The following is a 19,996-nucleotide window of genomic DNA, read 5'->3' as shown; positions in this document are numbered from 1 at the left end:
TGAAAAAGATAATTTCAAATTATGAAAAGCCGTTAAAATAAATTTTCCATAAAAAGTTTTCCTGCATTTTATTTCCAATCAAGAAGAAAATATTAGTGATTCAAATAGTCTTATAATCTACAGAATAATGTGTAAATTATCTGTTAATACTCAAAAGTTAATAATAGTATAAGTAATTTCTGTCAAAAAGATTCTCCTGTTCTCATAATATTCCACGCTGTACAATCAGATTGATTTTATCTCCTGATGCTGCGATCAAAGGCACTGTAAGGCAACAATCAAAATCCACTGTTTTAGTTCCATTTACCTGTAATTAAAGATTATTTAGATTTATGAGAAATAAAGGAAAATTAATGAAAATTTACTTGAATAATTCTATCATAAGGCTTGAGGACATTAACTGAATCAGCAGGTCCTCCACTTCTAATCCTATTAATATAGACACCACGCTCATACAATCCATCCGATACAGAAAATCCATAATCATCATAAACTTGATCCTTATACAATGTTACATGAATAGTCTTTAACTGTCCATCACTATTGTTACTTCCACTGCGACTACTTGAATTTGATATTGCATCTGCCTTCATCAAGTTTAATGGACGTCTTTGGACTTCTGCATAAAGTGCTTGCGGTTGTGGCATTTTCTCATTTATTGACAATATTGAGTTTGTCATTTGATTATTGCTTCTGGACAGCCTCAGTTCAATTACATCATCCTGAACTTGAAGCAATTTTGTGGCACATGACAAAGGCATACCGACTACATTCTCATTATTAATTGCTAAAAGTGTGTCACCAATTTGTATTTGTCCTGTATTTGCAGCTATGCCATTTTCAGCTAATCCACTAATTATTATTGGCTTCTGTCCATCTTCATTACCAGACAATGTTATTCCTAACACGGAAGCACCATTCGGTTGTAACTTAACATTAAATACATGTGGCTGTTGTGTGATAAATGACGATGTCATCAGTGAATTATTTGGGATAGGCTGAAAGACTGAATCATTTCCATCATTTTCTTCTGTCTGTGTACCATGTGAAGATGTCGGTCCGATACTTAAACTCATCATTTGTTGTGCAGCTGCATAATCAATATTATTATAGTTGACCAAGTCTGTTGCTGAAATTGAATTTCCCATAACATCATCTGAATGCTGTTCCGCTTTATTTGGCTTCATTGTATTCCAAAATCGTGGTGCAGGCACGACTGAATAATGTGGCTCTTCATTATAGTACGGTGATGAGTTGGGCTTCATGAGGACTTCATTTGATCTTCTGTAGGGGAATGGAATTGGATTAGTTAACATCAAATGAGAATGCAACAAGGCAGGCAATGCAGTCTTCAACTGCCAAAAATTTGAATTATTTGTAAACACTAACACAATGAAAGAAAATTGTCAAAATATGATTTGCAAAATTTTCTACTTTCAAATGAGTTATTTTAGCACTGAAGCATTGGAAGTGCTTTATTATATGCTAATCTAGTTAGCAAAAGGAAGAAAATAATCTATCTATTGATATTTGTGTCAAAATTTGATATTTCCAATTTGACAAATTTCTTTCTTTGTATTAGTGTACAACAGTGTGTATGTAGGCATAGATGTGCTTTATTTCCTTAATCCACCCTCCATCCAAATTAGCCATGTCGACCCCTATCCAGCAATCTCGATTAAGATACTTACAAATTATTATTATTACTGTTATTGCTACTGCTGTTATTTCCACCATTATTCAGAGAAAGTCCATTAAATGAGTTAAGGACATCATAATTTGCATAAGTTGGATTGGCATTCTGTCGATTCTGATTCTCATAGAGGTAATCAGGAACGGGATTCCGTTTTATTGTCAATGTGATGCAGTCATTTTTATTTTCTTTTAATAAGACATCGACATTATAATGCTTTAAGGACTGTTGGTCGATTGCCATGATTATATCCCCAACTTTAATGCATGCTCGATGTGATGGCGATCCAGCTTTTATGTCCGTAACAACAAAAGCACCATGTGATGAACCTTGATAGGAAATAATATGTTTGATTAGAAACACTTACTGGAAGTGATTGTGCATATGCATGACTTACCATTAACAGTGATTCCAAGTCCAACATTCCGACTCGTCTTCATTAATTTGATATTAAAAACGCCACGCGTCGATTCATCAACAATCATATCAAATTCAACTTCCACTTCAACCCAATGTGCATTTTGTGTCTGCTGTGACTGATAAGTCATTGGAACATCTCTTAAGATCTGTCGAATCAACTGGATATCCAGATTGTATAGCTTATTGACGGATATAATTCGATCGCCTTTTTGAATGCAACCTGATCGTTCAGCAACGGAATCGGGTAGAATTTTCGTGACAACAAATCCACTTCCACTTTGCGGTGTCATGCTTAGACACAATCCCGAGCCATGCGTACAATCAAGTACGACTTGAATTCTTTCGGTACGGGCCGTTATTAAGGCATTATTATCCAATGGCAATGAACTTTTACGAAAGAATTTCTTATTTTGATTCATTTTTGGTGTACGACGTGGATCCATTGTATTATAGCCGCCGGAAAATTTAGGACTCGTACATTGAAGACCTAAATATAGACACAGAATATTTATTATACAGTCATTCATTAGGGAATGTGGTAGCTAGATGACAAGTTTTATTGCTCATTTTGGAATATAAAAATGAACATGTTGTCATCTTGATACAAGAAGATTAAAGTTAGAATCACATTTACATGCTATGAATGTATCTCATATGGATATTAATAGAATAATGATTCTAACATTTTCCTTTCCTATTAGCACATTTCCCGAAGATCTGTGTTCTCAAGTGGTGAATGAGATGTCATTTAATTAGAATTTTCTTGGTATTATCTGATCGGTGTTATGCTATTTCCGTTAATTAAGCACAATTTTATGCAAAACTGTGCAAAATATTGCAGGTACAATAACTCAAAACGTCGGAATTGGAGCTAATGGATTTTGATAATTTGAATTTGACGGATTTTTAGAGTTTGAATTTAACGGATTTTGAGAATTTGAATATAACGGCTTTTGAGAGTTTGAATTTTGCGTATTTTGAAAATTTGAACTTTTCTTATCCCTCGTCAATCATGTATAAGATTTTCAGTAAGAATCTTAAAATTCTGCTTATTTTTCACAGTATATGCACAGACATTAAGCATGCCTAAGTATATCCATAACCATAGATCATAATTGATCTCTACGACCAGCAAAATATGTCAAAATAACTCAAATCAAACATTTCCTAATAATTTTGAAAATTCAGTCCTTTTCTCATGAACATTACCATTCAAATCTCAAAAAGTCGTTACAAATCCAATTTATTCCTTTGCATTTTCATCCGACTTCATTAATGATATCATTGATCTAAACTTTATTTTCTCTTTCTCTCATTACTTGTTTATGGCTTGCGACTGTAATGAACATATGATTGACATCAGGAATCTAATGCGCCAACTATCAAGTAAATATGATCGTGAATGAAATTGAAGACTAAGAAGGAAATGGGATGATGAATTTAATTAAAATTATTTTCATATCATAAGATGCATTGCACTAAGGATTTGTGGCAATAAATTACATGTTTATGCCGCAAAAAGAGATTCAATTGAATTTTCAGACAAGATTCATTCTTGTTGTTTTGTGGATGATTCTAATGTTGATGATCACATGATAAGAGCAGTGGTGGGCAAACTGTTTTGCGGCATGGCACATCTTAGTGCTACATCTGACCTCTACACTCAGTACAGACATCCAGTTTATAGTGTAATCAGAACCACTTTTTTTGATGTGGCTATTGTTAGCTTATTGTCTTTATCCTACATGGGAGGTTTTGAGCCTCATTTCCACTGCATATGAATGGGACATATCGTGTCGCGAACTCATGAACCCGCGAACACTTGGTCGATATCACAATAATTAGGTATTGAATTACCCGCCACTGAGCTACCTAGACTCACTTAGTGATAAGCCACGACCAAAATCGTACTCGACACACGGTTCTTGGCATTAACCGATGGAACACTTGTGTGTCGCACCACACAATTTGGACAGCACTTTGATACAGCAATATGATAAAGCAATAAATACATAATAATAGTGGTTCTAAATATCTATAACAGAAGGAAATGACATTCTTAAAGAGACACTTGAGAACATTCTTACATATGAAAATTTCATCATCCAAAACAATTAGTAGTAATGAATAATAATCTCTCACGCTTTTGCCCCCCTGCACACTTCCTTTTTTTGTTCTGATTGTGTACAATTCTCTCTCATTGCATTGCATGGGAGTGCCTACATACCATACATTGTGTTATTGTAAAACAGCAGACAGCGACATTAGATGTAGAACAGCTGTTTTGACGCGCGATGCTCTTTCAAGGAATTTTTTTGTTTTTTGAGGAAAACAATTTAGAAAAATTAAGATCGTGATGTCTCAAATATATAATAATAAAATATTTTCATGTTTTCTTCAAATCCCAAACATTTTTAGAACTAAGAAGTCTTCACGATTCAACGATAAAAAAAATTAAGACATTTTTATGCTACATGCTGTTTATATTTTTCTTAAATGTCTGAATGATTTTTCGATGCAATGCATTTGCATTTTTTTAACAAGAGGCGAGAAGCCCATTAAGATAATGCCACTTAATCTTGAATGAGTATCAATTTACTATACTAACTCTTTCTTGACGATTGTGTGTATATCATAAATATATTTCATATTTGTATTTTTAGCATGTTTATGTACGCAGAATAAAATAAGCATTTTAAAGTATTTTCATTATTTAGCGCTGTTGTCCAACATTTGAGAGCATTTTGCGTGGTTTCCTACAAAGTTAGATGTAAAAACCGTTAAAAATTTTAAATTGTCGCATCAATTGAGGCAAAAATTCTAATATCAAAAGTTCGTTAAAATATGAATGTTTCAAAACCGTTAGAAAAATTTGAAAAATCGTTGAAAATTTGAAATTTTCGCATCAAATGAAGCAAAAGTTCAAATCTCAAAAGTCAGTTAAACGTTTAAATTTTCCAGAGCCGTTAGAAAATTCAAGTTATCATACCAAAACTGCTTAATACTCATTCATCACTAAAAACACTTAACTCCTCATCTCAAGTAGCTTAATTGCATTATTTAATTTATAGTTGCATTATTAATTTCAATAAAAGTTCATTTACCTTTTCGCCTGAGTATGGCATGTGCAGGAAGTATCTGAAGTTGCGTAAATCCTTTCGTACAATTTAAGTCAATTAATTGTAAAACATCATCAGGTGCAAATCCAGTATTCTCAATAATTGTATCATCAACAGATAAAACTTGATCACCAATCGATAAGGCACCGCAACGATCAGCAATACTTGCAGGAATTATGTTTGAAATGAAAATTCCAACTGGCTGTAAGGAATCAATACGATTGAAATCTGATGACAGTGGCATGTAATTACATAGAACTAATCCCATCTGTTCATTCATTGAGCGTTCTATCTCAATTAGTAACGGACCGAGTGAAAATTCAACACTTTGCATGACCGACACTTCATATTCAATTGTGAGATTACAGAATGGATTGTTGTGTCCACATTTTAGAATTTGTTGCGCTTCCGTTAATGACTTGTGTACGAGAGATACCTGATTGAGTATGAAAAATTATTTTTTAGTACTTAATAGCTGACAATATAAATGTTCCTTACATTGTCGACGCGCAAAACACGATCGCCTGGCTTTATACGACTAGTTTTATATGCCGGTCCATAAGCACGAACATTTGTCACAATAATAGGCATGTCTGAACCTCCCCGAAGCGTTAAACCGAGACATCCATTTTCCCGTTCAACTATTACTTGTGCCAATTTCGTTGTGACACAAAGACTATTTTGTGAAACTAATTAATGATAAAAAAATATGAATATTTTACGCTCAATTAGATATTTTGAAGTTTAAGCTGCTTGTCTTTATTACTTACGATAGTCTGGCAGTGAATATTCAATCTCAATGACAGCATTTTCCTCTCGATTACACAATAATAGATTCATTACTTGATCATTTGTTAAACCAACTGTCGAGATTCCATCAATTTGATGGATACGATCGCCTGGCGCTAAGAAATCAGCATTTGGTTCCAGTAGATTAATTGTTTCAATCATTGGCGGATAGGAGACATCGGGACGATCTGAAAATAAATGTACAGAAGAAAATTCAGTGAGATTGGGAGCTCTGAAATCGGGAAAATTGTAAAGTTCAAAAATAACGGTCATTTGAAATTCAAACTATTAAAGTTCAAAATGAAATCAATTTTGAATTTTTCAAAACCGTTAAAATTTTAAATTTTTGTTTTATCATGAATATTGAATTCTTTGACATATTAATGGCTGTCTACAAGCGGAAAGTGGGTAAAACCTAATTTTATGTGCGCAAAATTGTAATACAAATTCTCAGCCATTTTTCATCCTCCTCTATCTTCATTCATGAAATGAAAAAAAGAAATAAAAAATCATAAATTATAAAGAGAGTGACTTTTTTTCGTCGCTTATTCTCAAACGTCTCTTTGCCATTGGAAATAAATTATAATTAAACATCTTCTCGCGACAGTTTCTTTTCTTGTCTTGTTTTTCTTTTTGCATTTTTACTTCCATTCGTAAGGAAAAATGTTTGTGTTTTGTTATGTTTTGAATTCTAAGTGATATGTGGATGGTTTAACTGCGGATTAACTCTTCTTGAAGTGAATTTCTTATTACATTTGGAGGTTACTTTGACTTTTAATTACTGAATATCCAACTATGGTTAATTTTGCTCATTTTTAGTATTACATGAGTAATTGAATTTGACGCGAATTTAAATTTAATTTCTCGTGAATAATTTGACTAAGTACAGAAAATTATGAAGAAATACAAGAGAAACAAATATGACTAAACATAGAATATGCATTAAATTGCAGACATTCGTCGCCAAGGAAATACAGAAAGAGATGCGGGATTGAATTTCTTCCCTTTCCCTTCATAATTCATGATATTTTAATGATTTCTGACAATTGATGAAAATTTAAAGAGAAAATTCGTTGAGAATTTGAAAAGTTTGCCTCAATTGATGCAAAACTATTGACTTTCTTGCTTCAATTGATGCTAAAATATTAAATTTTTTGCTTCAATTAAAGCGAAACAAATTGAAATATTAGCTTCAGAGTAGAGATGTCAATTATTTGGGTTTTCACTATTTGTACAAATACCCAAATACCCAAATATTAAACCCCAAATATTTGTACAAATATTTTTAAAAAAATTTTGATCTAAAAACTAAAGTTAAGGACAATTTCAAGAATATTTTGTTTAAAAATTGTTTCAAATAACAGCTGAGCTTTTTTTGCCATCATTGCAAAAGTCATTTACCGATTAGTTTAATTAAAATAATGAGCTAAAAAAGTCAATCGAGTAAATATTATAATTCTTGTATCAATTTTTAAGGTTGTACCAAAGTTGTACCAACGAGAAACGATTAAAACAGACAATGACAGCAGATTCTTGAACAGATTTTTTTTAATTCTGTCTGATACAGATCAACCAAACTACCTTTTCGAAGATTCTATCTTCTATTATCTGCATACAGAAATATGATTTTCTCCCTGTAGATTGCCTATTGTGTCTGGGTGAAAAGACTGAATTTATGCAACTTTACTATACTTTCGGTCTAGAATATGCATCAAAAAACATTTAAATTCAATATAAATATCTATGCTAACTTTATGATTGACAAATTTTATTAATGTTAGCGTATTAGGCTTTATATTTCAAAATATGAGGTTAAATTTAAATTGGCAAAAAATTTCACGGTAAATTTCAATGAAAATCAAAAATTTAATGAAAAGTTTTATTTTGAGTACCTAAATATTGACGATTTAAGGTAGACCCAAATATATTTGGGTTTAAACCCAAATATTTGGGGTACCCCAAATAGTACGAAATACCCCAAATATTTGGGTATTTGGGTATTTGTATTGACATCTCTACTTCAGAGGATGCAAAATAGTAAATTTTTTGGATCAATAGACGCGAAATAAAATTTGTTTTTAATGATGCAAATTTTTTCTAAAACCTAGTTTGAATTTGAAAAATACGTTAAAAATGTCAAAAGCATCAAAAACCAATTTCTCAAAAAAAAAAAAAATTCAAGGTACCAGACCGATATGCTTAACATATTTGAAAATAAGGTCATTTTCATGGAAAATGACACGTAAAAAATATTAAAATTTCACTAGTCAAAATTAAATGTCAGTCAATAAGCACAATCATGTATGTTGATGATCGTTAACTTCGCAACTTGTTACTTGATATTATTTCTTACGATGTCTGTCTATCTGCCACGAATATAATGGTAATTTTTCACTTTTAATGACCACTTTTCAAGCGAAAAAAGAGCTATTGGCAATCGCCCCCGTGAAAATCATCATATTAAGCAAATAGAAAGAAAAAAGTTATTCTTTGTGATATTTTCATTCAACAGACAACAATCTTAATATGAATAATACACAAATAAATAAAAAGAAAAGTGAAAAACTATATCGCGAATAGAAAAGGGAAAAAAGGGAAAATTGTAAATCAAAATCATGACTTGCTACCGTTCCCGCATTTAAAAGAAACCTTCTTTTTTTTTGAAATTAATTTGACGTCGACTCCAACATGATTTCTTACATCTTAATGATATGTGACGAAAATCTTTCTATGTGTCTTATGTCTTCTTCTTCATCAGCAACACACAAAAAACAAGCCGTGTGTTGATGTATTTTTAGATCAAGACGGGAAAAAAATAATAAGAAGAAAATGTTTATTTTATGTATAATTTTAAAAAGAAAAAGTGGAAAATCGTGAAAAAAAGAAAAATGAAGGTACAAATAGTAAATAAATAGTTAACAAACATAAATCTTACCAGCGAATATGATTCCCATAGATTGTGCATTCTGTCTTGGTATTGAAATTGTTGCATATGTTGTCCCTCGATCGGCTGCTAAGCCTGAATCTTCTGATTGTGCTGGACTTAATGCACGACCTGAAATTGAAGAAAATTCAAATTAACGAACTTTGAAATTTTAAAAACTTTAACGAACTTTTAAGATTCAAAAAATATTGAACTTCAAAAAATCATATAAATTTAACGAATCTTTGAAGTTCAAAAAACTTAACGAAATGAAAAATTCAAAAACGAATTTAACGACTTTTTCCAAAGTTCATTAAAAGTCAAGAATTTTAGCACAATGTAAATAAATTGTACGCGTGTGTGGCGAATGCAGCATGTAAACTGAATGATTCTGTATTTAAATAAATTAATTAGCCATAGTAGAGGAAAATAATGACAAATTATTAATTAACATTCTTTGCCCATCTCCTCACTCTGTTGGCACAATGAATTACTCAATTCTCGATGATATCTAGATATGAAAAAAATCTCATTTAAGTGACGAGAGTGAAAATGAGATAAAATGATGTCGGCCTACTATAAATCTAAAGCTTGATGAATTAAATAGCGTATTATGAAGTCAATCAAGTTTTATTTTGAAATTAAAACAAGCAGTTTAATGGGGTGTTTAATATTTTGAGGACAAAGTTGTGTGACACTTTATGTAGTCTAGCTTATTCCTTTAAGTCTCTTGGTCTCTATCCTTGATGTTCTCATACAAAATATATTTGGCTGTACAAATTTTTTTACACTAATACAAACAAGGGAATTTGTAAGATTGGAAACTTGCAATATTTACCAGAAATATCAAAAGAGACTTTATTTTTTGACTTAAGATAGCTACATTAGTGAATAATTAATCATTTACAATGCTTCTGTACTAGCTAAACTCAGCTAAAAGTAAAATAATTTACAAATTAATTTTTAACAATTTTCTTTAATAGTGTTAGTGTTTACAATGAATTCAAATTTTTTCCGTTAAAAAAGCTTTCAAAAAGCTCAAGATTCAAAAATTCATTTCTTTGTTTACAATCTGGTTCATTTTTCATTTTTCTAAATATAGCCTTCCTGGACATAATTGCTAATCATATTATCGATCTTTTGTTATTATACAGCTCAAAGTTATGTATTCAATAGGTTATGAGCTTGAAAAATAAACAGAAAATACTTAAATTTGCAATTTTTTAAAGTCCGTATTTCGATTCCAATTCTTAATATTTATATCCGATTAAGGACGTGGGTGGCTCAATAACTGCACTTATTCATCAAAATCCTCTTCTTTTTCGTGACAATTTTTTCTGAGTCACAATATTCTTTACAAGGAATTCCACAAATTTAAATGAATTATGCTATCAAATTGAAATTGATTCCACGAAAAACTACGTTCGAACACAAATAAAAACAATGCAATAAATCTTGCCAATCTCATACAAAATAGCAATTCTTAAAAGGGCATTCGCCCATCCCGACAAATAAAAAAACAAACAATTTCATTCCATAAATTCTTTGTATGTAAATTCACTGTAAGCAAATAAACATCCATGAATAGACAAAAGAGAGAGATTCAGTATTTATTTGTGTGTTCCAGATGAATGAGCTGCTCTTTATGTCTCCACGCAAATCAATTCATCTTTGCATAAATTCTTTATTCTTTTTATGCTATTACTGCTCATGGTGCTGCACATTTTAATGCAACAACACAGCACAAAAAAAGAAAGATTCTCAACAATGTTTATTCATGATGAAAGTTATGTACAACAGAAGAAATTATAAAAAAAGAGACATCGATGATTGTATGAGAAGTGGCTTTGATGTTCTACACTTTTTTTTTGTGGCTGTAAAGTTATTTTATAATTTCTTATGACACAGCATGAAGTTTATGTACTGTGTAGAAAAAGGAGGGGAATCACATTAAACCAAATGCTCCATTAAAGTTTTATATTTCAACACAATAAAATTCAATATTATTTTTATGGATAGACAATAATAGCTAACAGTTCCTAATGGTCTCCATGTGAATTTTTTGATTTTTGTGGTTTAACGGTTTTTTGAATTTCAAATCAAATTGAACTCAGCTTGAAGTTCAAATTTTTTTAGTTGATTTAAAATTTTGAAATCCTTTAAATTTCAATACGACTTTTAATTTCCTTATTAAACCACAGAACTGCATAGACTAGTAAATCCATTGATCACTAAGCCATTAAATCACCAGATTCTTTCAACGGATCCCAACCACAAAGCAAATTTAGCCAAAATAAGACAATAATTCTCGCATTAAAATGTGCTAATGAAATTCAAAACCATTAAAAAAAGGAAGAGGAAATGAAACGACTTTTGGGGAGATATTGTATGTCTAACAACTGAAAAAAAAATATCTTAAAGATATTCCGCAATACGGTAGCTAAAGTTTTCTTAATTATTCATCCATTCCATTCTCATATACCCGAAAAAATGCCACACACAACAGCCGTAAAACGGCATGAATCTCGGCATTATTAATCAGCATATGAAAATCATGACAAATGCGTCTTAAAAATTAGGGATGGATTTCCAAAAAAAAAGATGAGTAGCAAGCACAATTTGTGAATGGGATGTCATTGTTACCAATACGAAGAGGACGTGCTGTGTTAATGCAAACAAATTAATACTTAAACTCTTTTCAGAAATCTATCAGTTCCTTTAATGCACTTTGCATTTCCTGTTACTTATTCTTTCCCTTTATTTTTTCTTGTGATGTATAGGAATGGAGTAAGCATGTCAAAAAGAAATTGTCGACATTTATTATGGAATTAAGAAATCATTTAGCATTTTGACACTTATCGATACAGGCATAAAGTAAATACTCTTAAGAAGTGATATTTTGACAGATTTAGGGATTCAATGGATTTGAGTTTTATGACTTCATATTCATTTTCTATTGCCGGAGATGTCGTCTGAGTTTCACACGCTCAAATGTCTTTTAGGGTTGTTCATTTGTAACGTTACATGGGACAGAGTCTAGGTATGATGAGATTTAATTCAGATCTGCGCTATTTCGGAAAACGACCGTTATTTTGAGGTTCAAAAATTCCAAAATAATATGACCGTTATTATCAGGTTCAAAAATTCCAAAATAATATGGCCGTTATTATCAAGTTCAAAATTTCAAAAATTGTCTGACCGTTATTTTAAGGTTCAAAAATTCAAAAATTATCTGACCGTTATTTTTTTAAATGAGGAAAATATGTTAAAAAGGTCGAAAATAATTTGTTTTAATTTCAATTGAAAAGTCTTTAGTTCACGATTAATCACAAATTGATCAAAGAGCTTAATTTCAGACACTAGAAGTCTAATATGAGTCTTTATCGATGAATGTGGATTGACTCTTCCCTAAAATCCATCGAGTTTTTACTATTTTCGCAACTCACTCTGTCCACTCTCCTGGATATACCCAAGCGTACCCCAAATCTTCACTTCAATAGACTTTACATGAACTAAATCTGATATCCATAACAAAATCTCAAATTAACTTGCGCGACACATTTTCTATCAACTTTAAAGATTTCTCATTAAATTATATTTTCTCATCATACACAGCCAAACAGCGTTAAGGAAGGCGCATCAAATCAAATTTCCTTCACATCACAAGAGTGCAACAAATCATTGCACACAGAGCAAACGATAGCAAAGCGAGTGAGATTAAATTATAGTGAAAATATTTTCTTTGGCAACTCATTAGAGACGCACGATGGGATAATAAATCTTTTAACACACCAAAACACAACAAAATAGTGTCTCTTGATCTTCGTTCTTAATTTAGTGATTTTTTTGCTTTTATTTCAATTTGAGAATCTTGTTTGATTATATAAACGTGAGGATGGCCCATCAAATATCTTAAAGATTGAACTTAAAGCCGTGTCTAATAACTTTGATTTTGTCAAATATCTTTTTTATTTTTTGTTTAAATATAGATGCATGGAGAATAAGTGTTAGAATTAGGGTGATAGACATGCACGCTACATCGCATTTATGAAAATGTGTTAACTAACTGATTTCATAATTTATTAAAATTACTTTATTTTTATTTTATTTTTTTCGGAGCTTAATTTAATCCAATCAATGGAAAATTAGAGACTGCTGTTAGAAACTATTCATGAGATGATGACTGTTGAAGCGCATTCTGGTACGGTTTGGAATTACGAGAGACACAAATGAAGTTATTATCACAACTCATTTAAGGCTGGTTAACGGACAACTTTATTAATATCAAATGGAATCAACCTCAAAATTAAGAGTTCTTGAGAACGAGACCAAGACTCTGCCAGAGGCGGATTTCATTAAAAGATTGATTTCTTCCTTAAATTTTCAACGACCATTTTAAATTTGAATTTGAAGTTCAAAATTTTTGAACAAACACTCACACAATCATACTAAAATTTTAATTTTAGTTTTTGCACAAATTATTAATAAGTGCTAGCTTATTTTGCAAATAAATGAAAGATTTGGACTCAGCTGAAGTTGATTATTCTTTTATATTGTTCTATATACGAGAATATTGGCTTAAAATCATGAAATTTCTATGAAAACAAAAATTTGCATTCTTTGTCATTGTGTTAGTGTTTGAAAGAAAATTCAAATTTTATTCCGTTATGAATCCAGGAACTTGTCCGGATTCTAAAATGATCATTTTGAACTTCAACGGCCACATGAAATTCCCCACAATTATCAAAATAAACATTTTCTACTTTATCAGACAAAATAACACATTAATCTTAATTTTACCATGAAAATCAGCTTTTAAAAGGGAGCATAGCAAGAAGATCTAATTTTATCCATCCCTATAAATCATAAAAAAATGAGTCAATCAAAAGATGAGTCGCCGCTATAAAGCCATAGTCACGTTACCGTTTCTTTTAGTCTTAATACTATAAATTTAAATTATTATACGAGGGTTTTCAATTAGTAATATTTTAGTCATGCTTAAATGATCATCATCAAAGGGGGGAAGTAAATTCTGACCTTAATTTTTTTAGGATAAATTTATATTCCTGACATAATATCTTATAGATGGATAGTGACGATATAAAAAGAAAATTTCCATCTGACAAAACCTTTTAATGTAAATTGAACATTAAAAGCAACGCATCTATGTCGATAGATTCTTTATTTATTGTATGTCTTTTTTCACTCATCGTCGACCGCCATTTCTATCGCGTGTCAAAATACGGCAAATATAGGAAGAAAAAGAAACTAAAGTGACGAGATCTCCCTTTTGATATTTGAATCATTTTCACAACACTTTTCATGCATACATTCAAGTCTCTTCTTCTTTTTGTGTGCTTGCTTGTTAGCGATCTCATGCTCATGCTCTCGCACACACAAACTTGCACAAACAGTCAATAATATAGAGCATGTATTTTCCACTCGAATGACTAATCGAACTTCAATTTCGTAAGAGTTCAATGTATAATAATAAAAGAATCATCTGTTCTGTTAAAAACTTTGCGTTTGTGTTTAAAATGCCAATCGAATTAAAAGATACAGTCTAGTTGACTAGGGTATCCACATATGTGAATATGATTAAAATGCTGGTAAAGAATTTAAATTTGGAATTTTAAAAAGGTAACGATATTTTCAAATTGATAAGCATGGACTTGTCATCATTTAGTGACCATGTAGACAAACTTCGTCCTAATATTCCTCAAAATGGCTCAAAATGAAACTAAAACACTGACAAAAAATTTGAATTCTTGAAAACGGTTACAAAAAATTCAAATTAAAATTCATAACTGTCGAAAAAAAATCAAATTTTTACGAATCATTTGGTATCATTGTGTTAGTGAATTTCAAAAAAATAACGGTCATTTTCTTCTATAACCTCATTTTTTTGCATGTTAATTCAAAGATCCAGTAACTAAAATCACTCATAAATGACTTGCTTGACGTCATTAATAAATGACACCAAGATAATATCTTAAAATATATAAATACTATCGAAACTAGAATCCCCATCTGACTTGTGAACGACGAACAGAAGAAGAGAAAAAAATAATTCATAAAACCATATATAACGAAATTTAATTAATTAATTGATTATAGAATCTAAGTTGAAGAGAATGCTATTCACTCTCATAAGCAGTCTGTATAAGAAATACAAAAGGGTTGCTTCATAATTAGAGCATTCATTGCAGATTAAAATTTGAACGGAAGTTGGCGCTTCTGTTATCTATTAAATATTGCAGCTATTTTTATGTGAAATTTAGCAATGAATGTGAAATTTTTATACGAATATCGCAGACAATAAAGCATCTAAATGGTTCATAAATTTTGAACTCAAATCGTTTAAAATCAATAATAATTAAATTACTATTTGATTGTTTCCTATAAACTAGCTTTTTAGAACAAAGAAGTAAGTGAATTGAGTATGTGAGTAATCGAATTACTGAATTGGATTGGCTAAAGCGCAAGAAAATTTTTAAAAAGTAACGTATTTTTGAATTCAAAAATCAAAGTTCAAATTTGGGTTCAAAAATTGAACTTCAATTAAAAATTAAAATTTCAGGGAATTCTTTGGGCTTAGCCGCAAATAACGTTCCATTTTTTTTTCAAAATTTCAACGGAAAAAAATAATTTTTTTCAAAAACAGATTACTAATTATGTTAATTAAACTAATTTAAAGCATGATTTGCTTCCGTAGAGTAATCTAATCTTAAAAAGGAACTTAAAATCTTTATGCTCCCACAATTTAAATCATAATAAACACATAAATTTAGCGATTTTTATTAAATTTTCTGAAAATTTTTAAAAAATGGAACAAAAATTCACACTCAGTAATTGAGATATTTTTTGAATTTTTGCATTAATTAAAGCACTAATCATAGCAAATTATACGCCAAAATGTTGGTTTTATGAATTTCTACAATAATAACTATCAAAAGTGATCCTAAAAAGTCCAACTAAGGAGAAAAATGCCTTTAACTTCAAATTACTGAGTGTGAATTTCTAAACGGCCATGCCCCTTTATTTTTGCATGGAAAAGTGCATCATAAGCTTAACATTTGAGAACATCCAGTTAACATATCTGCCAACCAAACTGACCTGATGTACGATCACATCATGTATTCCTTGTAATTTTTAATAAAATTTCCTGATAAATTTGATTACAAACGTTTAACGATGCGAACTACATGGTATAGCTGTCCATATAAAGGGAATTGCACATTCATTCATCAAGGCACGCTTCATTAATCATAATCAATTCACTTCATTCTTATTGAAAATTTTTCTTTTTTTTTTGTTCATAATTTAAACTCATTTTTTTTAATATCAAAGAGACAAATGAAGAAGAAGAGCTGCTTATCGACGTAGCATCGTGAAAATGCATTAAGTAACGTTACAATGTATGCTTGTAGATATATAAAAAAGTAACCCTTTAGTCTTTTAGTTCGTTAGAGATAATCGCATTTGATGGTAATAAATTTAATTAGACATCTCTGAAAATTTTCATTCAAGTCAGTCAGTCAATGCTGTTGTAAAATTCAATCCCGAGCAGCACAATACAAGGAACAACATGCTTCGACATAAAAACGGGTCGAGATCAGTCGTCACGTTACCATTAGCTGGTAACTGTTAAAACAGTGGTGAACACATCTTGGTGGTAAGCCTTCACTGGAACCACACACTGCATTCGGTTCATGACATTTCCAAGAATTTTTGATGGCACACTATGTTGCCGCGGCACAAAGGTTGCCCACCACTGCGTTAATACGACGACGTCCCGGTGACCTATCGAAAATGCTGTGCCTGTGCTGTTCGGACAAGTCTTAATCTTAATTACTTCTCTCATTTTTTGAACTCATTTATTTTCTGCTTCGTGTGTGTTTATAGTCGCAATTTTGTTTCATGATCGACAAAGCCAACATTAAATTTTACAGATTTATCTATTGTGTGGCTTCCCTCACCTTACCTATGACTGTAATATTCCCTTATTTTTAAGCTTAATCACGTTTATTAATGTCTCATGTAATCAAGGACAATATTTGAAGAGATAATGCAGTTGTTATGATTCAACCCTTTTCGTAAAAAAATGCAAATATCACGCACATGCTAATTGTCCTTATGTACATGATGATGTCATCAATATTTCTACATCTACACCCCCTTTAGTAAATAAAACATTATATCCATTCATATATGCAAAAGAGGCACCACGCTGATTCATACGAAAAAACTCAGTTTGATGAATTAGAATACGCGAAATACGAAAAGTGAGAGAGTGAGGACATAAACAAGAAATTGTTGTTGGCAGAATATAGTTTTTTGGCAATAATACAAAACATTAAATAGAGGAAAGGAAAGCAGGGTTTGTGAGCAGATGTAAAAGAGTTGTAATATACGGAATTAATCATTGTTATTGTTTTCGGGGAAATTGTTTGGCACTAATTAGGGCTGCCATGTGCTGTTCAATTGACCGGGAATGTGTGCGTTCCTAGAATTGAATGAGATTTTTAAGGAACTGGATGTTTTAAAATTTGGATTTAACTCTTTCCATTTTTAGAGTTTTTCGTACAGTTTCGAGTTGCAATGCATGTCGTGGATGTTTGTCTTTATCAAATAGAATCAAACACCCATACAGATTAAGTGATATGACCGACGTTAAGGCCCACAAGCGATACAAATATTCTCATACACATATCGTACACCAATACAAACAAAGAAAATTTGTAAAATTGCAAATTTTCAAATATTTAGACAAATATTAAGGGAAACATTACTTTTTAACTTTAATTAGCTAGAATAATATATAAAAAAGCATTTTTATTACTTCTGTACCAACGAAACTCAACTAGAAGTTGAAAATTTTGCAAATCAAATTTTGAAAATTTTCTTTCATAGTGTTAGTGTGTTTACAATAAATTCAAATTTTTGACAGTTGAAAAATGTAAATTTGCATTTTTGTATGAGAACATCTACAATTATTTTGAAGACTAGAACCTTAAAAGAACCCGAGGAAAATGAAATCCAGAAAATGTTGTTTACTCCGTAAAAATTTTTAAATTAGTTCCTAGTTCAAAGAAATCTAGCTGGGGTACAAGTGGAGATAAAACCCAGTTTTGCAACATTCTCTGCTCGCGATACAGTGCGGATCATAGTCTAAGGAACTACCGATAATCTGTCCCAATTGCAAAATAATTTAAAACTCGCGAACCCCTAAACAAATATTCAAACTTTTTTTTTTCTAAATTGATGAATCACAAGCAATGATAATTTTAGGTCTAGTGAACGACTATCAAGTGTCACATGCTGCTCGCCCATTTCTTAATTTCTAGACGACAAAGACGAAACTTTCCACATGTTCTCTTTACCTTGATGTAATCCATTAGCTATTTGATTTGTGGGGGTTGCTGTTGATGCTGCTGATATTGTCTCGATTTTATCATCATCTTTATAGTTTTTATTTCCACTAAGATTTAGTTTTCCACTGACTGCTGACACGCAACTTGTTGTTGCCAATTTTTTGGATTTCCACAATTTCATTTTTTTTTTTTTTGTATGAAAATTTATGATTTTTCCTCTTAAAAAAACTTCTCTTGTTCCTCACTCTCTTTTTATTTATTTTTTATCTTAGTCTTTTTATTTCTGTTTTTCTTGTGTCTGACTCGTTTCTTATTTTTCCACTTAATGCAATGCGAACAAGATGAAAACTGAGGAAAAATTTTTTATCTTCATATTTCTTTTTATATTCTTATTTCTTTCATGTGTATGTAGTAGGCATTGAAATTCATTTTTCAGATTAAATTACACAATTTTTTTCCTCATATTCAATTTGTCAATCACTTCTTAAATAATTTAATTAAATGCGAATTTTCCTTCTTGATGAGGAATTTTTCATATATGAAAAAAAAATTGGAAAAATTCACTAAAATCTCTAACTATTTGAGATGAAAAATAAGACACACAGAAGAAGAATATTGAGAATAATTATACACGAGCACGAAACGAATTTGTCTTCAACCTTTCACAGCAAACGATCATCCACAACTGTGAAGGAGTAAATTTTTCTCGTCTAGTGAGCATTGAGTACGATTTTAATATTATTTTTGAGAGAGTGACAGACACAGCGAAAAATTGAGAGTGTATTTCCCTTCAATGCAGGCACAAGCTGTTTAATGAAAACAATTTTTTTTTTGTACGTAAGGAAATCTCATGATCAATATGTGGATGATGTTATGCTCAATATATATTTCATTTTCCCGTCTTGTGTCTTCTCATCTCATCTCATCTCTTTTGAGATTTTTAACTTAAAAGCTTGTTTATAATTTTCTCGCAAGTGCTGTTGAAATATCAATGTGAAACATTAATGTGGAAATTGTTATCCTATCATTTATTATAAACACGCGCTTGCTGACCGCAAATTACACTTCACACATAAATTTATGCCAACGGTCAATTTTATTTTGAAATTCATAAAAATTATCCAAGGGATGAGAAAATTCATCAGTTGAAAAAAATATTACAAAAAGTAGGCTAAGTTACAGTAAATGGCAATTTAACTAATTAGCCATTCGAAAAATGGATGTAAAACCTAAGAGAGTAATTAAACAGGTTCATAAGACATCCAGTAAATTGAAGGTTTTGGGAAATAATAATTCTGGTAAGATATTCAGATAAAAATTCTACATTTTCAATTTATCGATATTCCTGAATGTTTCAGAACGTCCTTACGAACCTAACGATGCTGATGTAATAATTATATCATCAGATGAACTGCCTCCAAGTAAAAAGAGAAAATTAACTGAACAGACGAATCACAAAAATCCTGAATTTACTATCAAAAGATCCAGATCTGTCAGAAAATGCCGATATACAGGAACATACAGCGCAAAAAATTGGAGTAAATTACCTCAAATTAAAAAGACAGTTAGACTTAAGGACAGATTAGCAGAGCTTGAAAAATTAATTAGACAGAACAAAGATACAGGCATTATATTAGACTATGACGAAAATGAAGCTAAGAAGTTTTTTGAGGCAATT

General features: G+C 30.9%; 1 protein-coding gene across 1 annotated transcript; it reads right to left on the bottom strand.

The window, feature by feature from the left end:
• Nucleotides 1-38: 38 nt before the first annotated feature.
• On the bottom strand, nucleotides 39-18,991 carry Grip (Glutamate receptor interacting protein). Its single transcript, XM_070635702.1, has 9 exons — nucleotides 18,328-18,991; nucleotides 8,957-9,076; nucleotides 6,003-6,209; nucleotides 5,731-5,921; nucleotides 5,218-5,668; nucleotides 2,091-2,600; nucleotides 1,692-2,022; nucleotides 366-1,284; nucleotides 39-307 (listed from the first exon to the last, which is right to left on the bottom strand). The coding sequence occupies exons 1-9, from the start codon at nucleotides 18,497-18,499 to the stop codon at nucleotides 203-205; spliced, it is 3,006 nt and encodes a 1,001-aa protein (XP_070491803.1). The 5' UTR covers nucleotides 18,500-18,991; the 3' UTR covers nucleotides 39-202.
• Nucleotides 18,992-19,996: the final 1,005 nt, after the last annotated feature.

Source organism: Chironomus tepperi, unplaced genomic scaffold, assembly GCF_022539635.2.
Source record: "Chironomus tepperi strain 1889 unplaced genomic scaffold, CSIRO-AGI_Ctep_v1 contig_93, whole genome shotgun sequence".
Classification (NCBI taxonomy): domain Eukaryota; kingdom Metazoa; phylum Arthropoda; class Insecta; order Diptera; family Chironomidae; genus Chironomus; species Chironomus tepperi.
The sequence above is the reverse complement of the archived record's forward strand: the minus strand, read 5'-3'. Positions and strand labels throughout refer to the sequence as shown.